General features: G+C 35.9%; 1 protein-coding gene across 7 annotated transcripts in view; it reads right to left on the bottom strand.

Annotated features, from left to right (window-relative positions):
• Positions 1-960: 960 nt before the first annotated feature.
• SLC4A4 (solute carrier family 4 member 4) overlaps positions 961-19,814 on the bottom strand; it is a 368,998-nt gene continuing 350,144 nt past the window's right edge. For 5 of the 7 annotated variants that reach the window (XM_055434873.2, XM_055434874.2, XM_055434872.2 and 2 more), the window contains 6 exons: positions 16,280-16,348; positions 13,326-13,499; positions 11,526-11,687; positions 7,336-7,432; positions 4,742-4,821; positions 961-4,045 (listed from right to left, as the gene is read on the bottom strand). In XM_055434873.2, the coding sequence (XP_055290848.2) occupies positions 4,778-4,821; positions 7,336-7,432; positions 11,526-11,687; positions 13,326-13,499; positions 16,280-16,348 (546 nt within the window). In that variant the 3' untranslated portion in view covers positions 961-4,045; positions 4,742-4,777. The remainder of the gene's footprint in view (positions 4,046-4,741; positions 4,822-7,335; positions 7,433-11,525; positions 11,688-13,325; positions 13,500-16,279; positions 16,349-19,814) is intronic. The other 2 variants (XM_088836384.1, XM_088836383.1) reach the window with 1 other exon arrangement.

Below are 19,814 nucleotides of genomic sequence, written 5' to 3'. Positions count from 1 at the left end.
AAGTTACTTCTGGCTCTAAAAGTTTCACTGGATGATTTTAGCCCTGAGTTGCAATATTTGCCTAAGAAACAGAATTCAGGATTTTTGTATGTACCCATAGAGCACAAAGAAATGAGCCAAAAAATAGAACATATCTAAACTTCTGGCCAAAAAGCAACTTGACTGGTTAGCATATATCACACAACTTCTTCATTTCAGGCTACAATGAAGCTCAATGAAATCATCATCTGAAAACTCCCAAGGCCCAAGCAAAGATCATTCAATTGTATTCAGCCACTTGGTGCCACTGGGCTTCATGCTCATACTGTGAAGAGTAGATGTGAAATCTCATGGAATAAACAAAAACATCTCAAGTTCCTGCACCAAAATCATGAAGTGGTATGAAAAGGATTGAAGAAAGCTTTGTCCCATCCCTGCACAATGTCAACCTCTGTAATACAACTCAGTTTTTGTTTTTGAAAGATAGTCAGCAGTCAACACATTTCAAGTACTTAACACAGTTTTTAAAAAATGAACCAAAAACTTGGAAGACAATCGTTCTCTGTTTTCAACACCAGTATATAGCTGATTAAAGATTTACTCTGTGTGTGTTGGTGCATGTGCATAGAATACACACAAACTGAACTTCTGATGGCAGACAATTGTTTCTCTTCTCTCCATTCTTTGAATTGGTTGGGGGCTGACTACACGTTTGTCTTCCTACTTCTCTGACTTCCTCCAACCCCCTACCCTACTCCACTGCCTGACTGGAAAAAGAGGCAGGAATTGTACCCAGTACGGCACACAAAATAATTAGGATCCCAACCTGATCATTATTTTACATAGTAGAGTGACTTTTATCCAGGAAAACAGTGTCTCCAAACATCTTTCTAACGCAAGAGCACAAGTCTTCACGCTCTGATAAAGCAGATGCTTTCCTTCCAACACTGAGTCATACCATAGGACTTTTAACAACTCTGCATGTACCCTTAGTCCTTTACTTCTAACAACAGAAATCTTTTATCTCTGTATTTACATTAGGGAGAAACACTCGGTAAAACAAATTTACTATTGTATTCTGTGTGTCCAGTTTACATAAAAACAAAACCACCCCAAAATCTGCTTTAGTTCTTTGATAGTACATTTAGTTAGTGAAAGTGTAAGTCGCTCAGTCATGTCCGACTCTTTGCAACCCCATGGACTATACAGTCCATGGAATTCTCCAGACCAGAATACTGGGAGTGGGTAGCTGTTCCCTTCTCCAGGCAGGGGATCTTCCAAACCCAGGGACTGAACCCAGGTCTCCCTCATTGCAGGTAGATTCTTTACCATCTGAGCCACCAGGGAAGCCCACATTCAGTTAAAATACAGATAATTTGATAGCTCTGTGTGGACCTCAGCGTTGGTTTGTTTGTTTAGTTGGTAACTACTTGTGGTCCTCTGAAAGTAAGTGATTTTTAAAATGCTTCCCTGGGTTCCAAAATATTGAAAAGATTTGATACTAACTATTCATTTTAGCAAATACAAGGTGCTTCTCTGCATTCATGAGTATCAACCTTCTGTCACAGAATATGGAAAATAAATTAAGGTACAGGTAGTTTTATCTACTCAAAGGCTGAAATATTAAGTTGCTTAAGTTTCTTTGAAAGGGACAGAAAGGGACATGAATCCTCAGATACTTGATTCAAGATCAGAAATATAAATTATTCTATCTAGAATATAAAAGTGAACAAATGCGTCTTTAATTTAACAAGATCCTAGGTTAGGCTAATCTTAATATGCATGGCATTTAAACATTTTATCAGTGCTCCCATAAGAAAGACAGAGAAAAGCTTCATACAGTTTTAAATTAGGATAATGAAAAACAAGATAATATCATCATTTTAAGGACAGCTCTAAATACAAACATGATGCCAAATTTGGCACGTGAGGTTTTAACAAATAATGTTTATTCTGCCACCTTCATTTTAATGAAAAAACTGTAGGTCATTTATGTCTATTTTGTATAAAATTTAAAGTTTTAAGATTATCAGAGAGTATAAAAGTAACAGCTAATTTAGGACAATAAAATTTTTATAATCAAAATTTCAAAAGGACAGAATTATAATTTAATTAATATAAGAATGAGTGGGAGTCAATATGTACATATTATGAAACCAAAATAAGTGGTTTCATTCTGCTTCTAGTACTCCTCCAACAACCTGTCTGAGTCATGATACAGCACAAATATGGTTTTAGGAATCCAAAATCATGGATTCACCATTTAAAATGCTATTTTTAATGCAGGTTCATAATATATAATACAGACTATTAAGATATTACATTTAGATAACATGCTAAATTTGGTTAAAGATCTAATTTTCATTTGTCTAATTTTCAATATGGTACTTTGAAATACACATATACACATATATAGACATATATATTCTAAATCCTCCAATCACAAAGAATAATTGCCTTTCAATCTTAAAGACAATGTGAGTATTGTTATAATGTATACATATATAATACCTCTGAGATTTATCTGCATTCCCATAAACACTTTTTAAATGTGTAAATGGTCTACTATATAGTCTTATGGATTTTGTATTGTAAATAAGGGCTACTGTATCAGTGATAGTCACTGCTATCTGGGTAATAAAATATATTTACTCTCATTTGTATAATAGTAAATCTCTTGGACCTCTGATAGATTTTTCATAAGTGGTTGGATTTTATAAAAACTGACACGAGAGGCTAGTAACTTTGCCTTTTCCCTACCATCACTCTGTCTCTTTATAACTTTGCACATATGTGCACCAGCCACACACAGAGTACATACACAAACACACAAATATTTCAAAATGAAAAAAAGTCTAACAATACTGCATAGGACACTGACATGGTAATACAATCAGCATCTGTGCCTGGATACTATTATCAAAACATCAGTTATTCCCATTACAAAGGAGCGTCTCCCTCCTCCCCCAATCTCCTTCATAGAACAGTTAAATTTAAAGAAAGGGAAAAATGGATGCTTAGAAACATGGTGTTTTTAGTTCAATCTAGCCCTCAGGCATACCCTAGAGATGATGTGTGTGTGTGTGTATGTGTGTGTGTATGTAAAAATCACATTATATACAATACAATTTTTACAGAAAGCCTGGCAGCTACAAATAAGAGGTAGAACTACTCAAAACTATGTTTCCTGCTGCAGGAAAAAATTCATTTTCTTTACTGTAATTAAAAAAAAGTTTAAAAAATTGACAAAAAATAAGTTGCAGGTTAGGCCCCATAATTTAAACAACAAAATCTAGGAAGAAAAATATTTTTCAATGTACTCAACAGATAAGTTCATTAAAGGGTTAAAAAAAGTTTGCATAGGAAAAAAGGGACATTCCAGCACTTGCTACAATGATGGCAATAGTTTCTCTAATGGGAATAAAGTACCTTTAGTTTTCCTTCTTTTGATAATTCTAAGATTAGGGTTTAAAAGCAAGAGCAAGTTAGAATAGCAGCACATTTTCCAGTCCTGGAGAGCAAAACAAGCGAGAAAGGACTGTCTGGAGGTCAAGGTTTGTTCGACCAGACAGAAACACAAGCCAGTAAGCACAGCTCCAAAGCTAATGTTGGAATTTCCTTCAATATTTTAATAAAAGGTGTTATAAAATCCTTAATACTTCTGCCCTCTGCTTAATAAAGGAAAATGACAGGGTCTGTGCATGTCTTGAGTGACGGAGGAATTTGGTTGTCAGAGGACATATCTGAAAGTATAGGAACAAACAGTGATTCTTCAGCTGTTGTTTTTAAGGAATGGTGTACTATTGTCTGGATTTTACCTATGCAAGAGAGAAGCAGAGAGAGAGCTGTAGTGTTTGGCCAGTGACCAAAAACCAAAAGAAAACAAAAATTAAAAAATAATCAGACAAAAAACAAGAACATAAACAACAAAAACGGTCAGTTTTAAGAAAGACAAACACGTTACAACGTAGTTTCTGTTCCCTTGCTCCTCCAGAAGTAATCATTGTCTTCAGGCTCAAGTTCTATTCTAATTTGAGGCACGACTTTTACTGGAGTTCTAGGAGGACTAGAGGAAAAGAAAAAGGAAAAAAAAAAAAAGGAAATAGTAAGTACAACAGAATTCCTTTGTCATCTGTCAAATGTTTATGCGTTGTACAGAAGTCAAGTGGGTCCTTCTTTGTTCTCTTTAAATACTTATCTCCTCCTTCTGTATTAAAAACAAACACTTTAAAAATGGGATGAAGTTACCAAATGGGATTTAAGAAATTCAAGAAAGAGTTTCATAAGCTCTTATACCTAGGTTAGAGAAAAAGCCAACAACTAAGAAAGAACTACCAGGTAGGTGACACTGTCAGGAGTTAAAGGACAAAAAGACTGACATGAAAAATACTCAGAGATTTCACAATTTTGAAAATCAAGAAGGATCTGAAATCTCTAGAGCTGGGTTAAAAAGGAAGGAGACTACTGGAGAAGAGCCACCAGGAAATGCCAGCTACCCTTAAATCAGAGATGACACTGGTATGATCCTGAACTTTAATGATCCTGAAAGATTTCATTATTTCTAAGAGTAGGTGGAACAGGTCTCTTAGAATGTTTTCTACAAGTAAAAGCTTGGATGAGGTCTGATGTCTTGGTAATTTTTCTAAGATAAATTTGTAGGGAGGATGGAGAACAGGGTGTCCTGCCAATAACCTGCCATTGATTCCATGTCTGCAGGGCAATCACCCCACAGAAAAATGTAAGATACTGGGCTGTCCTTTACCTTGGCATACCGAGTGACTGAAGGAAAGGAATTTTATCAGCATGATGTATGGCGTTCAAGGAATGTTGGTGATCTTTCTCCTAAAAAAAAAAATTTTAAATCATAAATAGTCATTGGTAAAGTATAACACTAGAAAGAAAAAATTTTAAGTCTTTACAAAAATGGAAACATCTTTCACAGCTGGAAATAGACAACTTTACACGATTTAAATACACACTGTATCAAGAATCTAAGTAGTGTGATGAAGCCAAAATCACTCTGTTTCCTTTATTCTAGGTTTTCTGGGATGGGCCACTGTTGTTTTCAGTGAGAGGGCAAGCTAAATAATTTTTAGAGGATGACAACATCTACTGAATGCCTAAGTCTTTGCCCTTGGATTTCCTGCCATCTTTAGTGTTCACAATTTTGTCCTGCTATTATTCGTGGGGGTAAAATAAAGATTTTTGAGGAATTTGCTTCTACTGCAAATCCACTATCAATTTTGTTCTTTCATGGATTTATATGTTACTAGAAAAGATTTTAGAATGATCATGGGTATTTTGCTTAAGTAAATTTCTCATGTCATATCCACTACTTTCAAAATATCCTTTTAAAGGTTTTTGAGAAAATGAAGAACAACTAGCAATAAATAATCAATCTGCCATACACTTTTTCCAGGATCCTCAAATTCTATCTGGTGATTTTTTTTTTTTTAAGTGTGAAGTAAAAGCGTCAGTCACTCAGTCATGCCTGACTCTTTGTTACCCCATGAACTGGGGCCCACCAGGCTTCTCTGTCCATTGAATTCTCCAGGCAAGAATCCTGGAGTGAGTAGCTATTTCCTTCTCCAGGGGATCTTCCCGACCCAGGGATGAACCCTGGTCTTCTGCACTGCAGGCAGATTCTTTACCTTCTGAGCCATCATTCTGATTTTTTTTTTAAGTGGTTTTTAAATTGTACTTGGAAGAGGTGTGCCAGGTTATGATGCCAATAGAAGACTTCTACAGTCTCTTTTTGTTCTTTAATGCTCTGAAAATGAAAAATGAAACCAAATAATGGTTTGAGGAGCTTGAACTTAAAAAAAATATTCAACTAAATGTTGCTGATAGAATCGAGAAGAAAGTAGTCTCAGTCACAGATTACAGATTGGACACCAAAGGTGAGACTGCTTTAATTCTCTTTTCTTTATACCAGTATGGGAGTCAGTTTCCAAGATGGTTCCCAATGCTGCCTACCTTCTGGTATTCATGTCCTTATATAATTCCTCCCAACATTGTACCAGGGTTGGTTTGTGTAACCCAAAGAATATGCAAGGGAGATGGTACATCATTCCTGAGACATTATTATAAAAGACTGCAGCTTCTGTTCTGGTTTCTTTCTCTGTTATCACTGGCAGCCATGACAGGGACAGCCCGAGCAGATATCCACGAGTGAAGGAACTAAAATCTCCTGCCAACTGCCCTGTGCTTGAGCCTGGAAGTGGATCCCCAATTCTGGTCAAGCCTTCAGACTTGGACCCAGCAAAGAGCTTGAGAGCTGCCACCTCAAGAGAGGCCTTGAGCAAGAATCACCCAAATCAGTGGCTCCTAAACATCAGGAACTACATGAGGTGATCCAGCTTGTTGTTTTAAGCTGCTGAGTTTTGTGATAATTAAAGAGATAATTAAAATACCCATTTTCCATAAATATTCGTTCATTTCAAACTTTTCTTGGTAACTTCTTTTTGAAGCTGAAATAGCACTGTCAAATAGAAATAAAAACATTTCAACTGTCTTTTCCTGTAACAGATCAGGATACTTTGAAGTGCATCTGGAGCTAAAAAGAGTATGTTTTCTTCAAATGAAAACTCAAAATAGTTTGGAGGCAATTGGTACTTGCTATTGAAAAAGCTTGAAGTAGTTACTAATGTTACTACAAAAGTGTTCACCGTTTTCAACTGGCCTGTTAACTCAATTACAAAGAAAAACAGATGGCATGTCAAAAATCATTACACCTTTGCCACTAGGCTATTACCCCCAGAAAGAACAGTACAAAGATGATTTTGAAATAGCAGAAGGAGAATGAAGAAATTAGGAAGAAAATGCAAATATAGCCTATACCCAAAGACGGGTGGTAATATTTGATGATTGCCAATTTAATTGAAATAACATTTATGCCAAATTCTCAGTATTAACAATTGACTCATTGATCTTTGAGAAAACCACGATGCAATCTCTCTTTTGAGCTGATTTGATCATTGGTGGAAACCTAAGGAAGACAAACAGTAACAGACAGTGATGTAGTACTAAAAGCTGCCATTCTACATACCAGCAGAAAAAAAGGAAATCAGTTAAAAACATGGTTATGAGTTTAGCAATTCAAAGAAACTGGCGATAACTTGGATCAGAGAAAAGACCATCAAATAAAAACTTAAATGGTTATGGATAAAAGGAACAGGTGAAGAATAAAGATCAAGGAAGGTAAAAATGAAATTTCATAATAATTAAGTATAAATCTGCACATAGGAAAAAAGAAAGAAAACAGGGGAAATGAATGGAGATGACAGTCCTTAAGTTTTTTCTCTGTAAAGTGCAAATCATATTCCAGCCGGCATGCAAGAGGTTAGTTCTACTCACTGTCGGAAGGTTTGCTATCACTTAGGAAAGGTTGCTGTTCCATGATGTCCATTGGAATTTTAATACTTGGAACTTTTTCTGAGTATGGGCAGTCAGACTGTGAAAGAAATTTACAACAGTTTTTAGAAAGTTTTTTATACAGACCTCCCAGGATGGATTAAACCTATCACATTATCATTTACGCTGTACTAAGGAGAACAGCCTTAGATACAATCACTTCTCCTCTGCTGACTTCTCAAGTTCTATGGCATCTTCCCATCACACTTATTTTCCTTTCTTCTAGGTTAAGGGAATTAAGTCAGTTAAAACTAGAACCACACAAATGGAGCTCACCACAAATGAAAACAATTGTAAAGTTTTCCATAAGCTGGATTCACAATCAAATATTTATGGGTTAATTGTATGTGTCTTTGAAACAGTTGAGTGTGAAAGATTAAATTTAGGAGATTTCCTAAACTATATGTTCTTGAAATTTTGTTTCATTTATGCTTTCCAACACTACCCCCAGGAAAATGATGACTTATCTTTCCTTCCAAGACATGTAAGGATACTTTTTCTAATATCCACTCTCAACGAGTCATCCATATAGACCTGAAAATAACCCTCCGTCCTTTACTGTAATACTCTATCAAACTATGTTCTACTTAAAGGTTCATCTTAATTAGCTTATTCCAAATATATTTGGAAATTTAGCAAAACATGAGAAGATAAAGTCAAAAGGAAGGTGCCTATGATGGTCAGATAAGCAGAAAAGAATCATCACCAAAATAAAAAATCGTGAAGCTTCTTAAAGAATGGACCACTTAAGCCAAAACTGTAACAGATTTCCATAGGATTAACTTTACTGTTTTTCAGGATTCATTATAGTGAATCCATGGCTATGCCTGAACCCAAAAGATGGAATTCATCTCTTCACTGAACGTACCAAGGAGATGACACATAGCTGAAAGGGGAAAAATGGGAACTAGGGGTGAAAGAAAATAAAAAACAAATCTTACCATAAAACTACTACACATATAGAAAATTCCTTTATGATAAATCTAAAGAGGATAATGAGCCTTAAATACTAAAATATTGAATTAAAATATTTCAAAAGATTAAAATATTGCACTGGAATTGAAAAAAATGAAAATGTCAAGAACAGGTTTTGGTACAGTAATTCAAAGTTTTCCCAAATAATAGCATTTATAGATGAACAGATTGGCAGCTCACCCTTAATCATACATAGCCTAATGGTTAGGCTCAAAAATGACTGAGTGGTTCAAAAGGTGGGCTAGCCATAATTTTCACTACTTTTGCTCACAGATATTAGAGTTGGAATTCTCATACCCTCGTGTGGCTCCCTATATCCATGGATGCCAAACCACACAATGACCAAGTGAACATTAGGAAAGCCACATTTCAAATGGAGAATCCCAAATAATGGACTCAACACTCAGAACTTACAGCACAGATATACTCTGGCTGGATTCACTGTCTAGGATACATATATAAGCTTGTTTGTTTGTTTTCATGGGGGCAAGGGGGCAGGGGAAAGAGGAGAAAGAGGAAAAGAAACACATATCACACATTATCTTCAAGAAATCTGTTGGAAATATGGATTGAAAATGAGAAATATTATTAATAAAAGAATAGCACTGCTTAAATAAAATATGATTTGCTGAAAATCAAATCTAAGAACTAGAAGACCTTCTCAGGAGCTTTTTTGATCCAACCTCTGACATTAGAGAGCACTAAATTTAAAACATTCTTAAAAGTAGATATTTTATTACTATTTTTTCCTTAAAATTCATTAGAGAAGATGATTCCATAAAATTATTTCATAAATTTGTAACATGTAATGAGTTTTAAGTTTGGTGTCCATGTACATAAACTGAGGTACTAGTCTTGAAAATTCAAGATGAAATACTGCTTCTATTATCTCAGTATTTCAGGCAATATTTTCTTTGCCTTGAGTAGCCTAGAAATTTATTTCAAGATTTGATTTCTATTCAATGTGTAAATGCATCTTTCTTGTTAACACTTCATCTTAATCCGTGCTGCAGTTTAAGCACATTCTCTCTTTTTCTGTCATCATTGGAAACAGAAAATCTATACACCTGTTCTCATTGAAGATGGATGATGACGCTCACAAAAGCTCCCCCAGATTCCTCTCTTTAGCTAAATGTGCCTCATGTATTTAGCCTTTTCTTATTGGATCAATTTATCTAAAATCCAATTTCATCTGTTGCCTTCCTTCGCTGTACTCTTCCCAAGTTCTCCAAAAAGAATACAGTATCAGACAGCTTGACCAATCGAAAATAACCAGACAGGCCTGGACAAGAGCTTTGCTTTTGCCAGTATGTGTATGCTTAGAAAAATGACTTAACATTTCTCAATCTAAAGTTCCTCATCTGTAGAACAGGAACAATAGTAAAGAGCTGCTTTGGCAATTAAGGACAAGGTACGCCCGATCCATCAAAATGATCAAATACAGACCAGACAATGAAAACTAACAAGACTCTCATGTTAGAAGGATACTGGAGATCGGAGATTAAAGTTTTTATACATGGTGGGCTTCATTTTTTAGAAGTCATTATATCATTATTAGCATATTCACAGTTACAGAAGATTTCAGAAAATATTTTTTAAAAACAAAGAAAGAAAATAAAGTCTTTAGTGTAAGACCTAAAACAAATCTACAAATCTTCATGTAGAAGGTATCGTTTTGGCCGTCCTTTCAGAAAGCTGTTGAGATAAGCTACTCGTGTGAGTGTGTGTTTGTGGGTGCAAGAAAAGCAAATCCCAGATTTTCTCCCAGTCCTGATTATAGACTCTAGTGAAACATCAAGATTTCTGTGAAATGTTTTCCTAAAAAGTGGACAATCATTTTATTTCTCAGCTTAGTCATACAATTGCAACAGGATCACCTAAATTACAACACTGACTATTGTAATTATGTAAAAAGACCCCAAATGCCAATTTCCTTTCCATTTTATTGAAGGGTTACAGAGGAGCAATCTCAAATTATGCTTAAGTCCATATGACCCAGCAATCTCACTACTGGGAATATACCCTGAGAAAACCATAATTCAAAAAGACACATGCACCCCAATGTTCGTTATTGCAGCACTGTTTACAATAGCCAGGACATGGAAGCAACCTAAATGCCCACTGACAGATGAATGGATAAAGAAGATGGAGTACATATATAAAATGGAATATTACTAAGCCATAAAAAGGAACAAAGTTGGGTCATTTATAGAGACATGGATGGACCTACAGTCTGTATACAGAGTAAAGTCAGAGAAAAAAAAAACAAATAGCATATCATACATTAATGCATATGTGTGGAATCTAGAAAATGGTACACATGAACCTACTCACAGGGCAGGAATAAAGATGCAAAAGTAAAGAACGGATATGTGGCCACAGTGTGGCAAAGGGAGGGTGGGACAAACTGGGAGAGTAAGACTGACATATATACACTACCATGTGTTAAACAAATAGCTAGTGTGAACTTGTTGCATAGCACAGGGAATTCAGCTTGGTTCTCTCTGGTGACCTAGATGGAGGGGATGGGAGGGAGGTCCAAGAGGGATAGGATATATGTATACATATAGCTGATTCACTTCATTGTATAGCAGAAACTAATACAACATTGTAAAGCAACTATACCCCAATAAATTTTTGAAAATTATGTCAAAGTCCAACGCAAGGATAAATAAAATAGCTGAGAAGCTTGTTTGAGAGCCCACTCAAATAGATTCAAAGATCACAAGAGGGGAGGTCACCAGCATTTGTCCTCATCAGGCTTAAAATTATATAAAACTGAGTTATTATCTCAAATTTAAATCCTGGATTATCAATAATAAACCCAATACATTTTATACCTATGAAGCAAGCTTCCTTTTTTTTAATCTAGGAGATCGGAGATTAAAGTTTTTATACATGGTGGGCTTCATTTTTTAGAAGTCATTATATCATTATTAGCATATTCACAGTTACAGAAGATTTCAGAAAATATTTTTTAAAAACAAAGAAAGAAAATAAAGTGCAAAGGAAGGTGAAAAGTAACAAAGAGCATGACCACTGAACATTCTGGGAACTCGGACATACGTCACACAGAAGGGTTAAAAAAAAAAGCACAATTTTCACATTTGTTTAACCAACTTTGGAATTTTACTTCGGAATTTTAGAAAGCCCCTTACATCATCATTGTCACTGTCCAGACTTCCTTTCTTCTTTTTCTTTTTCTTCTCATCCTCCTTCTTTTTCTTATCCTTTTCTGGAATGACATCATCGAGGAAGCTGAGGTCGTGCTGGGAGAAGAGGTAGTCCATGCCTTTTCTGACAGCTACAAGTGCCAAGATCTGGAAGGACAGATATAAAGGGTAGGAAAGAATCCATGTCAGAGAAGTCTGAGTGAGTATTAATACTGCTCTACCAAAATCAGTAGAAACATTTTTGTACAAGGCTGAAGTAAGACAGAACTTGTCTGGCTTGTATGGACTTAATATTAAGTGGACCATAAACATTTTCTTCACGGGGAAAGTTGGTTCATAGAAGTCTTTGGCTCACTTAATTTTGTTCACTGTAATGTATGATCCCTCCATTTGGAATTTCTGTGAGAAAGCATTATTTTTTAAAGCATTTTCTTACATGTCAGATTTCTAATAAAATAATTAAAGTTTCAAAGGAAAAACTGCTTACATATGATTGCTAATTGTTCAAAATTAAAACATACAGGTTTTTGAAAGTCGAAAAAGCTATACAATGCACAGTTCACAGAGACATCTCCAAAATATTAATAATGGTGGAGTATTTAGTTTGCTCAAACCATTTATTCCAATGGGGTGACTTTAATCACCACCTTTAACTGAAAATTTACCCTTAGTCAGACACTGTGGTAAACTCTTAGACAATATTTTCTCATTTATTCCCATCACGACCAACCCAAAAGGTAGATGCTAGTATCTCTAACCCAAAAGCAGAGAAAACAGAAGCTTAGGGACAGACACAGGTTATCCAAGATCAAAAAGCCAGACAAAGGGAGAATACAAAAGGTCCCAGCTTTCTAACTTGAACCCCAGGACTCTTGAGCTCTGTATCTTTGATTTTATGAACTGCTCTTGAAGGTATATTAAAGATGCTTTTGCTCAACAGTACAATGCAGTAGGACCTGGAAGTCCTGACTCTGTTTCAAATTAACAGTTGTCTTTAGATTATGCTCTATGTCAGCCCCTGCATCTCTAAGAGAAATAACAACTTAATTATAAAGAAAAAAAAGCAAAGCTATCATAGCATTATTTCCCCCCCACAAATTCAATGAAGAAGTCAAATACAGAGCTAGCATTTCCTTATGTCCCTCTTCATTTGTGATTCAGAGTTGAACGTTAGCTTCCTTCACATCCTGTTTCATCTTCCTTCCATGGCAAGGAGAGCCCAGACTTACCCTTAAACTTAGCATGATACAAATTTGAAGAGCTTCAAAAACTAAGCTTACCTCTCCATTTCTTCTAATTCACTCACTGACCTCCTATAAGCTGCCAAACTGGTCCTCTATTATTTGACCTGAAGAGTGCCTGAAGTGTATTCTGACTGACTCCAATGTACAGCAATATTTTAAAAATAACTAATGTCATGTGTAATTGTGTCTGCCATGTGTCAGGCATTGTGCTATCCACTTCGTACTCATTATTGACGCACAGAATAAAACAAAGATGCCATTCTCATTTTACTGATTAGTTAATGGGGGCTCAGGGAAGTTCACAGGTCAGCATGAACCAGAGCCAGTACCTGAACTCAGCTGTCTGACTACAAGGTCCAGCCTAGACAACCAGAGACCTGGGAACCCTAAGTTATAACCCACCAAACTGATTAGGTCAAAACTAAAAAAAAAAAAAAAAAAACTGGAACTATCCATAAAAGACACATGTATCATCAATATTACAATAACTACATGATGTTGGTGTGATCTCATGGGTAGGTTCAATCAGAACAACCCCTACCATGACTGGAAAAATGATAGCAGCCACGGTGGACTTGAGGATCCAGAGCAAGGCTAGACAGAGCACCTGCAGGAAAGTGAACAGGTGCACTCGCCGCAGCGGGACGTGGCGCAGGTAGATAAAGTCAGGCTGATGCTTTAGAGGCATCAGGAGCAGCTTCAGACGATCCATGAACTGGGGAGAAAAGGGAAGGAGGGGACAAGCACATTACTTCAAAGGCTGATGCACCAAGTCATTTCTTTCCAACTAACCACTGGTGCTTTATAGTCTATATTTTAAGCAAGCAGAGACCTTGTTAGAGAACACTGGTCAGGAAGAGAAGAAGCATCATCTAACACAGTAAGACACAGTACAACTCTTCTGGTTTTTGTTACTTTGCAGGAAAGTTATTCAGCTATAGCACAATATGAGACAAAGTGGCCACTAAAGAATAAAGTCTTGAAGTCAAATATAAACTCAAGATGTTCATCTCCTACATTTTTTAAAGATCTTGGAGTTTTCCTTTCATTTTATTAAACTTCATTTATTTTTGGTTGTGCTGGGTCTTTACTGCTGTGCATGAACTTTCTTGGTTGCAGTGAGCACTGGCTACTCTCTAGCTGTGGTGCATGGCTTGTCTCATTGCAGTGGCTTCTCTTGTGGCTTGCCAGCTCTGAAGCACATTCTCAGCGGATGTGGTGTGCAGGCTTAGTTGCTCTATGGCATGTGGGATCTTCCCAGAGCAGGGATCAAACCCATGTCCCTTGCACGGGCAGGCAGATTCTTAACCACTGGACCACCAAGGAAATCCTCAGCTCCTATTTTCCACATGTACTATCTACACCGTAGGAGAGAAGAGCCTGGGCCTACGCTACTAATAACGTGTTGAAGGAAGATAGCTAACTCATGTGTCTTCCTATGCCTAAGCTGTCTTACCTGAAAAGAAGAGGAGATGCTATGTATCACATGTATTTCAATACTGTTTTAAGGATATAAAAGAAGTATCTGACCTGATAATGGGAATGCACTGGTATTTTCATAAATTTCACAGTATTTATCTATGGCATAACTTAACTAATATATTCAGCAATAAATTACCATTTCCCAGAGAAAAGCCATGTGATTATTGTAGTGACTTTTAGATCACCAACAACTAGATACCTGATCTAGGAAAGGCTATTCCACTGTTATGGATAAACAGGTATTAAAATGAGGTGCTGTGCTTCAAAGAGTAACTGCTGAGTTTACATCAATGATGATAATAATGATGATATTTAAATACCTATCATAGTAACTTTCACATGGAAGATGCTTACTAAACATCCACTGAATCGAATGATCATTTAATAAGAACTCTGAAATAATATCTCTAATTTCTCTGTAGAGGAAAGGGAAAAGTGTAAAATAAACAGACTATCCCAATCTTCCCTGATTTCCTATTTACAGAGTTTTCTTCCTTCCTCCAAAGTTATTTTTGACTGATAGGAGCAGTCCCACCTATGAAGATTGAGGTAACAAAATTTTTTTACTAACTCTAATCTTGCCAAAAAGGTCTAAAAGAGGAAGAGTTGGGTATTCCCTGGTGGTCCAGGGGTAGTTCTCTGAGCTTTCACTGCAAAGGGCACAAGTTCAGTCCCTGGTAGAGGAACTAAGATCCCACAAGCTGCACAGTGTGGCCAAAATAATAAATAAAAATAAAAGAGGGAGAGTCAAGAGAAAAAGTAAAGAGAAACAGCAATAGGGCAATACCACAGTAGAATTTTAAAAATCCACCAGCTGTCCTTTTGGCAAGTGATCTTTTTCCCCCTACTTTTATAAATTCACTGATTTTCTTTCCTTTCTGTTTAACTTAATAAGCATGTAGCTCCAACCATTGATTACACATCCAGAACACATAAATCAAACTTTTGATCTAGACTGACTTATTTAGGCCAAACAAAAATATGAACTATTTGTTTGGGGACCATGTTTGTCTCATATTTTTCCATTTAAAGTAAGAAAGAATATTTACCATGTTAGATAAAAATATTCTCACACATTTGTACTTTCCAGAAGCTTCATGGACATTCATGAAATAAACCCACATTCACATTCTTCTAGTCCAGTCTATGAAGAACCACCTTGTATTTTGTAATAAATATACAAATGGTGAATAACTCTACTCAATAAAACAGCCTTTCTCTTTTTGGAGTTCTGGCCACTCTATCGGACTCTAAAATCAAATTAATCTAAATCCAATAAATGAAAACAAGGATTATTACAAAGGGGTTCAAATACATTCTTATGATGCTCACAGGACATGCAGTCTTTTCCATTAAAACATCACTAAGTGCTAAATAAGGCTACAATTAACAGGGCGCCAGAAAGCAGAAGTACTTCCAGTTTCCTGGTGCCAATTAAAATCCCTTACAAAGTTTTCCTTAATGATTTTTTAAAAAGGGGGGGACCAGTTTTACCCAAGATGTGACAAACAAATTTTTGACAAAAGTAGCACATTAACCATGTTGACTTGATTCTTTTATTGGTGCAAAACTCTTGATCAGTGATCTCAGCCATGTGAAAAGCAAATCAAGTAAGAATAGGTTGCTCTTAGTATAGGGTAAAGGCAAATGGATAAATAGTGCCTCGAGCACATTCAAAGGTTAGACTTCCTTCTCAGGAAGGAAGAAAAGAAGGGAGGGAGCAACTAAGGAGGGAGGGAGGGAGGGAGATCACAGAGAGATTTCTTACTTTCCTAGTCAAACAGCCTTTAACAGCTTATTTCAAGGATGAGTATGCATGAGAACATTTGTTAACAAATTTACTTTGGTACTTAAATCAGAAACACAGGTGAATGGTGGATAAAATAGAAAATAAATGCATTTAAAAAATTTAGCAGTTAAGGATTGCACTTTTTTTTTCAATGATCTATTACTGGACTGTTTATACTACTACTAGAAAATGTAACTATGCTTAGATTGCAATGGAAAACTTACCTGCACACCGTTAAGAGATGCTACCCCCATATACAGGAACACACCATAGAGTACAGGCATGGGAATAAACTAGGATGGAAAAAAATTGAAGAAAGTTTAAAAACAATAAAATAATAAAACAGTAAAAGAGAGGGTTAGTTTAAATAAAAGCTAAATCTGAGACTAAAAGATGGGACTTAGTAACACAGTGACCACTAATCAGTGTACTTTACTCATCACTGACAAACTTCTAAACACTTTGTACTAGAAAGAAATAAAGGAGGATGAAGGAGACTTTCTTACTGCATCTGATGCTCGTTCGCACTTTATAAAAACAATTAGCATGCATGACCTTAAAATGACTTTTTCAATGGAGAAAAAGTCTGTTTCCCTTTCCCCTTAAAAGGAATGACCATGTAAATCAGATGTTTGCACAGAGGAACTGTGCAGCAGAAAGAGAGGCAGAGGGTTGCCCCACTCCTGAGATGAAATTTCTGTCTAGTCTGCTGACTTTTCTCTAAATAACTTTCACCAAGTGAAAATTACAGTATTCATACACCAAATATCAGCTTGGTGTAAATATGCCTCTTGCAATTAAGTAAACATCAAACGACTGTCCCCTTTCTTCTTCTTGGGAATATTAAGAGGACAAACTAATGAGAAGCTGCTTGAAAGGAGCATGGAGCATGGAGCATCTGGAAGCAATTAATCACACACACGGACTAATACACACCCTTTAATAATGAATTAATACATTTTCATGCATCAGTTAGCAATAATTCATATAGTAATGTAAGGAAGTTCCAATATGATGTTTGCAACTTTTGTCTATTCCTAAACCTTTGAAATGTTCCTAGCACTGTGGAAACAAATCAAATCAGGGATGACTGTTTCTGGGAAGTCTTCAATCCGAACAACAACAAAAAAGGGTCCTCAAGCTTGGATTTTGAAAAGAAGTTCAAGTTCAGGAGTTCTCAAAGCTCAAATACTAAAACCACAAAAATTAAGTCCAGTCTTACCAAATCTGCACAAAGGAGGCTATTGTAGCCAGAAAACAGTATGACTTTAGAGTAATTTTTAAAGAACTATCACATGTATTAAGAAATTGAAGCAAAATGTTTATCAGCCTTTCCTTGTGATTGCCTCAAACAGTTCTGTATCTGAGACCCTTTGGCGAGTACTAGAGAAATAGGATAAATTCCAAAATAGGTCATAACTGCCAACTGTTATTGATTAGCTATAAAATCTTAAATTTATACAGAGTAAATATACTAATTTATGAAAACATTATGTGCCTCTTCTAAAAAAGACCAACAATTCTAACATAGCTAATTTGATCTTGAACTCAGAAAATTAAATGCAAAAGTTGAAGGTGGTGGGCAGGACAGTGTGAGTGGCAGCGAAGTCGTGCATACTGTAATACCCAACAGTCACCACGGAGGTGAACGTATCATATTCCAGACACTTGAGTCTGGACAGTTGTTTTCATTTTCTTTAGAACGTGTGTGTTTCCATTCCCTATGATGCCTCCATACAAATGTATTTTAAAAAAATACAAAATGAAACTAATGAAAAGACCCTTTCATATTTTTGACTTGTTTTTTAAATTAAATTTTATTGGCGTATAGTTGTTTTACAATATTGTGCTAGTTTCTGCTATACAGCAAAGTGAATCAGTTATTTGCATACATATCACCTCTTTTTATCTTTTGACTTATTGTTTTGTTTTGACTTATTTCTTAATTTTAAAAATATCTTCCACAGACAAGGCGACTTCCAATCTTCCTTAATATATGATGATTTCTTATCATTTCATTTCTAATTTCTTGGGAAGAAATGAAAGGTGGAAGGAGAGAAAAGAAGTATATAGTTCATGGGAAACTTGTTAGAAATCCTGCCATAGTTACTTTTTAATCTGGCTTAAAACAACGTAATCACAAAGATGATCTTGGACCTTATCCCCACCTGTCACCTAAGCTTAGCTAAGCATTTTCTTGAATGTGGTTCTAATGCCAGAGTGAAGGCAACTTGCGCTTTGTGCCTAGGTCTGTTCTCTCTGAACTGATGACACATATTGCCAAATTAATCACAAGATAAAATCAGAAGGTAGCATTAACTCAGAATACAGTATGAGGAGGAAAATAGCTTTAGTTATGATCATGTTTTTTAAAAATTATTCTGTGGTGAAAATAGTACATATGAAGAAGGCTATTAATTTGATTTTTAGCTAAGTTCAATGTGATACAAATGTCTTATTAAATCCACCATTTTCTTATGATAGTCTGGTGTCCCAGTAAAAATCTTTCAGTTTGGAAATTCTGATGAACCATAACAGAATTACTGGGTTAGAGGATATTTTTTATTGGAGTTGATTTATGAGTCACATCAGAAGGTCAATCCCTAAAAATTCATCACAATATAATCATTAATCACAATAGAAATTTCCTGAAGGAAGAATGTGCTTTAAAAAGATAGGATCCCATTTTGACTACTATGATATACATAGTAATAGCAGGGAGACACTATTATAAAGCAAGACAAAAGAAATTAAAACATAAACACAAGGTATTCTAAATTCACAGGCATATCAAGAAGTGTCAAATGATAAAATTATGCCAAAAATCATACAAATAAGCAATCATACCCAGAATGCCAAAAAGCATAATTGTAGATAAATATTATTGTACAATGCTTTCAATAAACATTAAAAATGAAAAAAATTAAATGTCTGATCATATCACTAGGTAGAATAATGAAACAGAGATCAATATTAACATATTCAGACAATGTTACCAAAATTTTCAAATTCTTTGATTTTGATACTGTTAGATTATCCCCATAAGAAAAAAAAATGTAAAAAAGGTAAATGTAATTTTAAAAAAAGGGAGAGGGGTCTGCAGTTGTCCACAGCACAGATTTCAGTACAAGAATGAGGTCTCCCAGGAGAATCGTAATCAGTGTGTGGGTATAAAACCAAGAATGAGATCTTGATAAGAGCATGAGCATAGAAGTTAGACAGACCTGGGTTACAATTCTGGTACTTGCCGTTGTGCAATCCAGAGAAAATGATTAACTTTCCATCTTCAGTATTCTCATCCATACAGTGCTTATGATAAAGATTTGATGTTGTTTAGTCACTCAGTCATGTCCAACTCCATGGACTGTAGCCCACCAAGTTCCTCTGCAAGAATACTGGAGCTTCCTTCTCCAAGGGATCTTCCTGATTCAAGGATTAAATCCGCCTCTCCTTCATTGGTAGGGAGATTATTGCTGAGCCACCAGGGAAGCCCCAAAACAAAGACTGCACAGCACAGATATTTAGTTCAGGGTCTGGCTCATAATAGATATCTGACAAATGTAGTGCTGTGCTGTGCTTAGTTGCTCAGTTGTGTCCAACTCTTTGTGACCCCATGGTCTGCAGCCTGCCAGGTACCTCTGTCCATGGGGATTCTCCAGGCAGGCATACTGGAGTGGGTTGCCATGCCCTCCTTGATGGACGTAGTACTGAAATCATTATCAAGAGGGCTTTGAGTGGCAGGCCAAGAAGCCTACAAGT

The sequence above is a fragment of the Moschus berezovskii genome, chromosome 5, assembly GCF_049115385.1.
Source record: "Moschus berezovskii isolate FMDL1 chromosome 5, NW_MosBer_1.0, whole genome shotgun sequence".
Classification (NCBI taxonomy): Eukaryota; Metazoa; Chordata; class Mammalia; order Artiodactyla; family Moschidae; genus Moschus; species Moschus berezovskii.
Note: the sequence above shows the minus strand (reverse complement) of the source record. Positions and strands in the feature narration are given on the sequence as shown.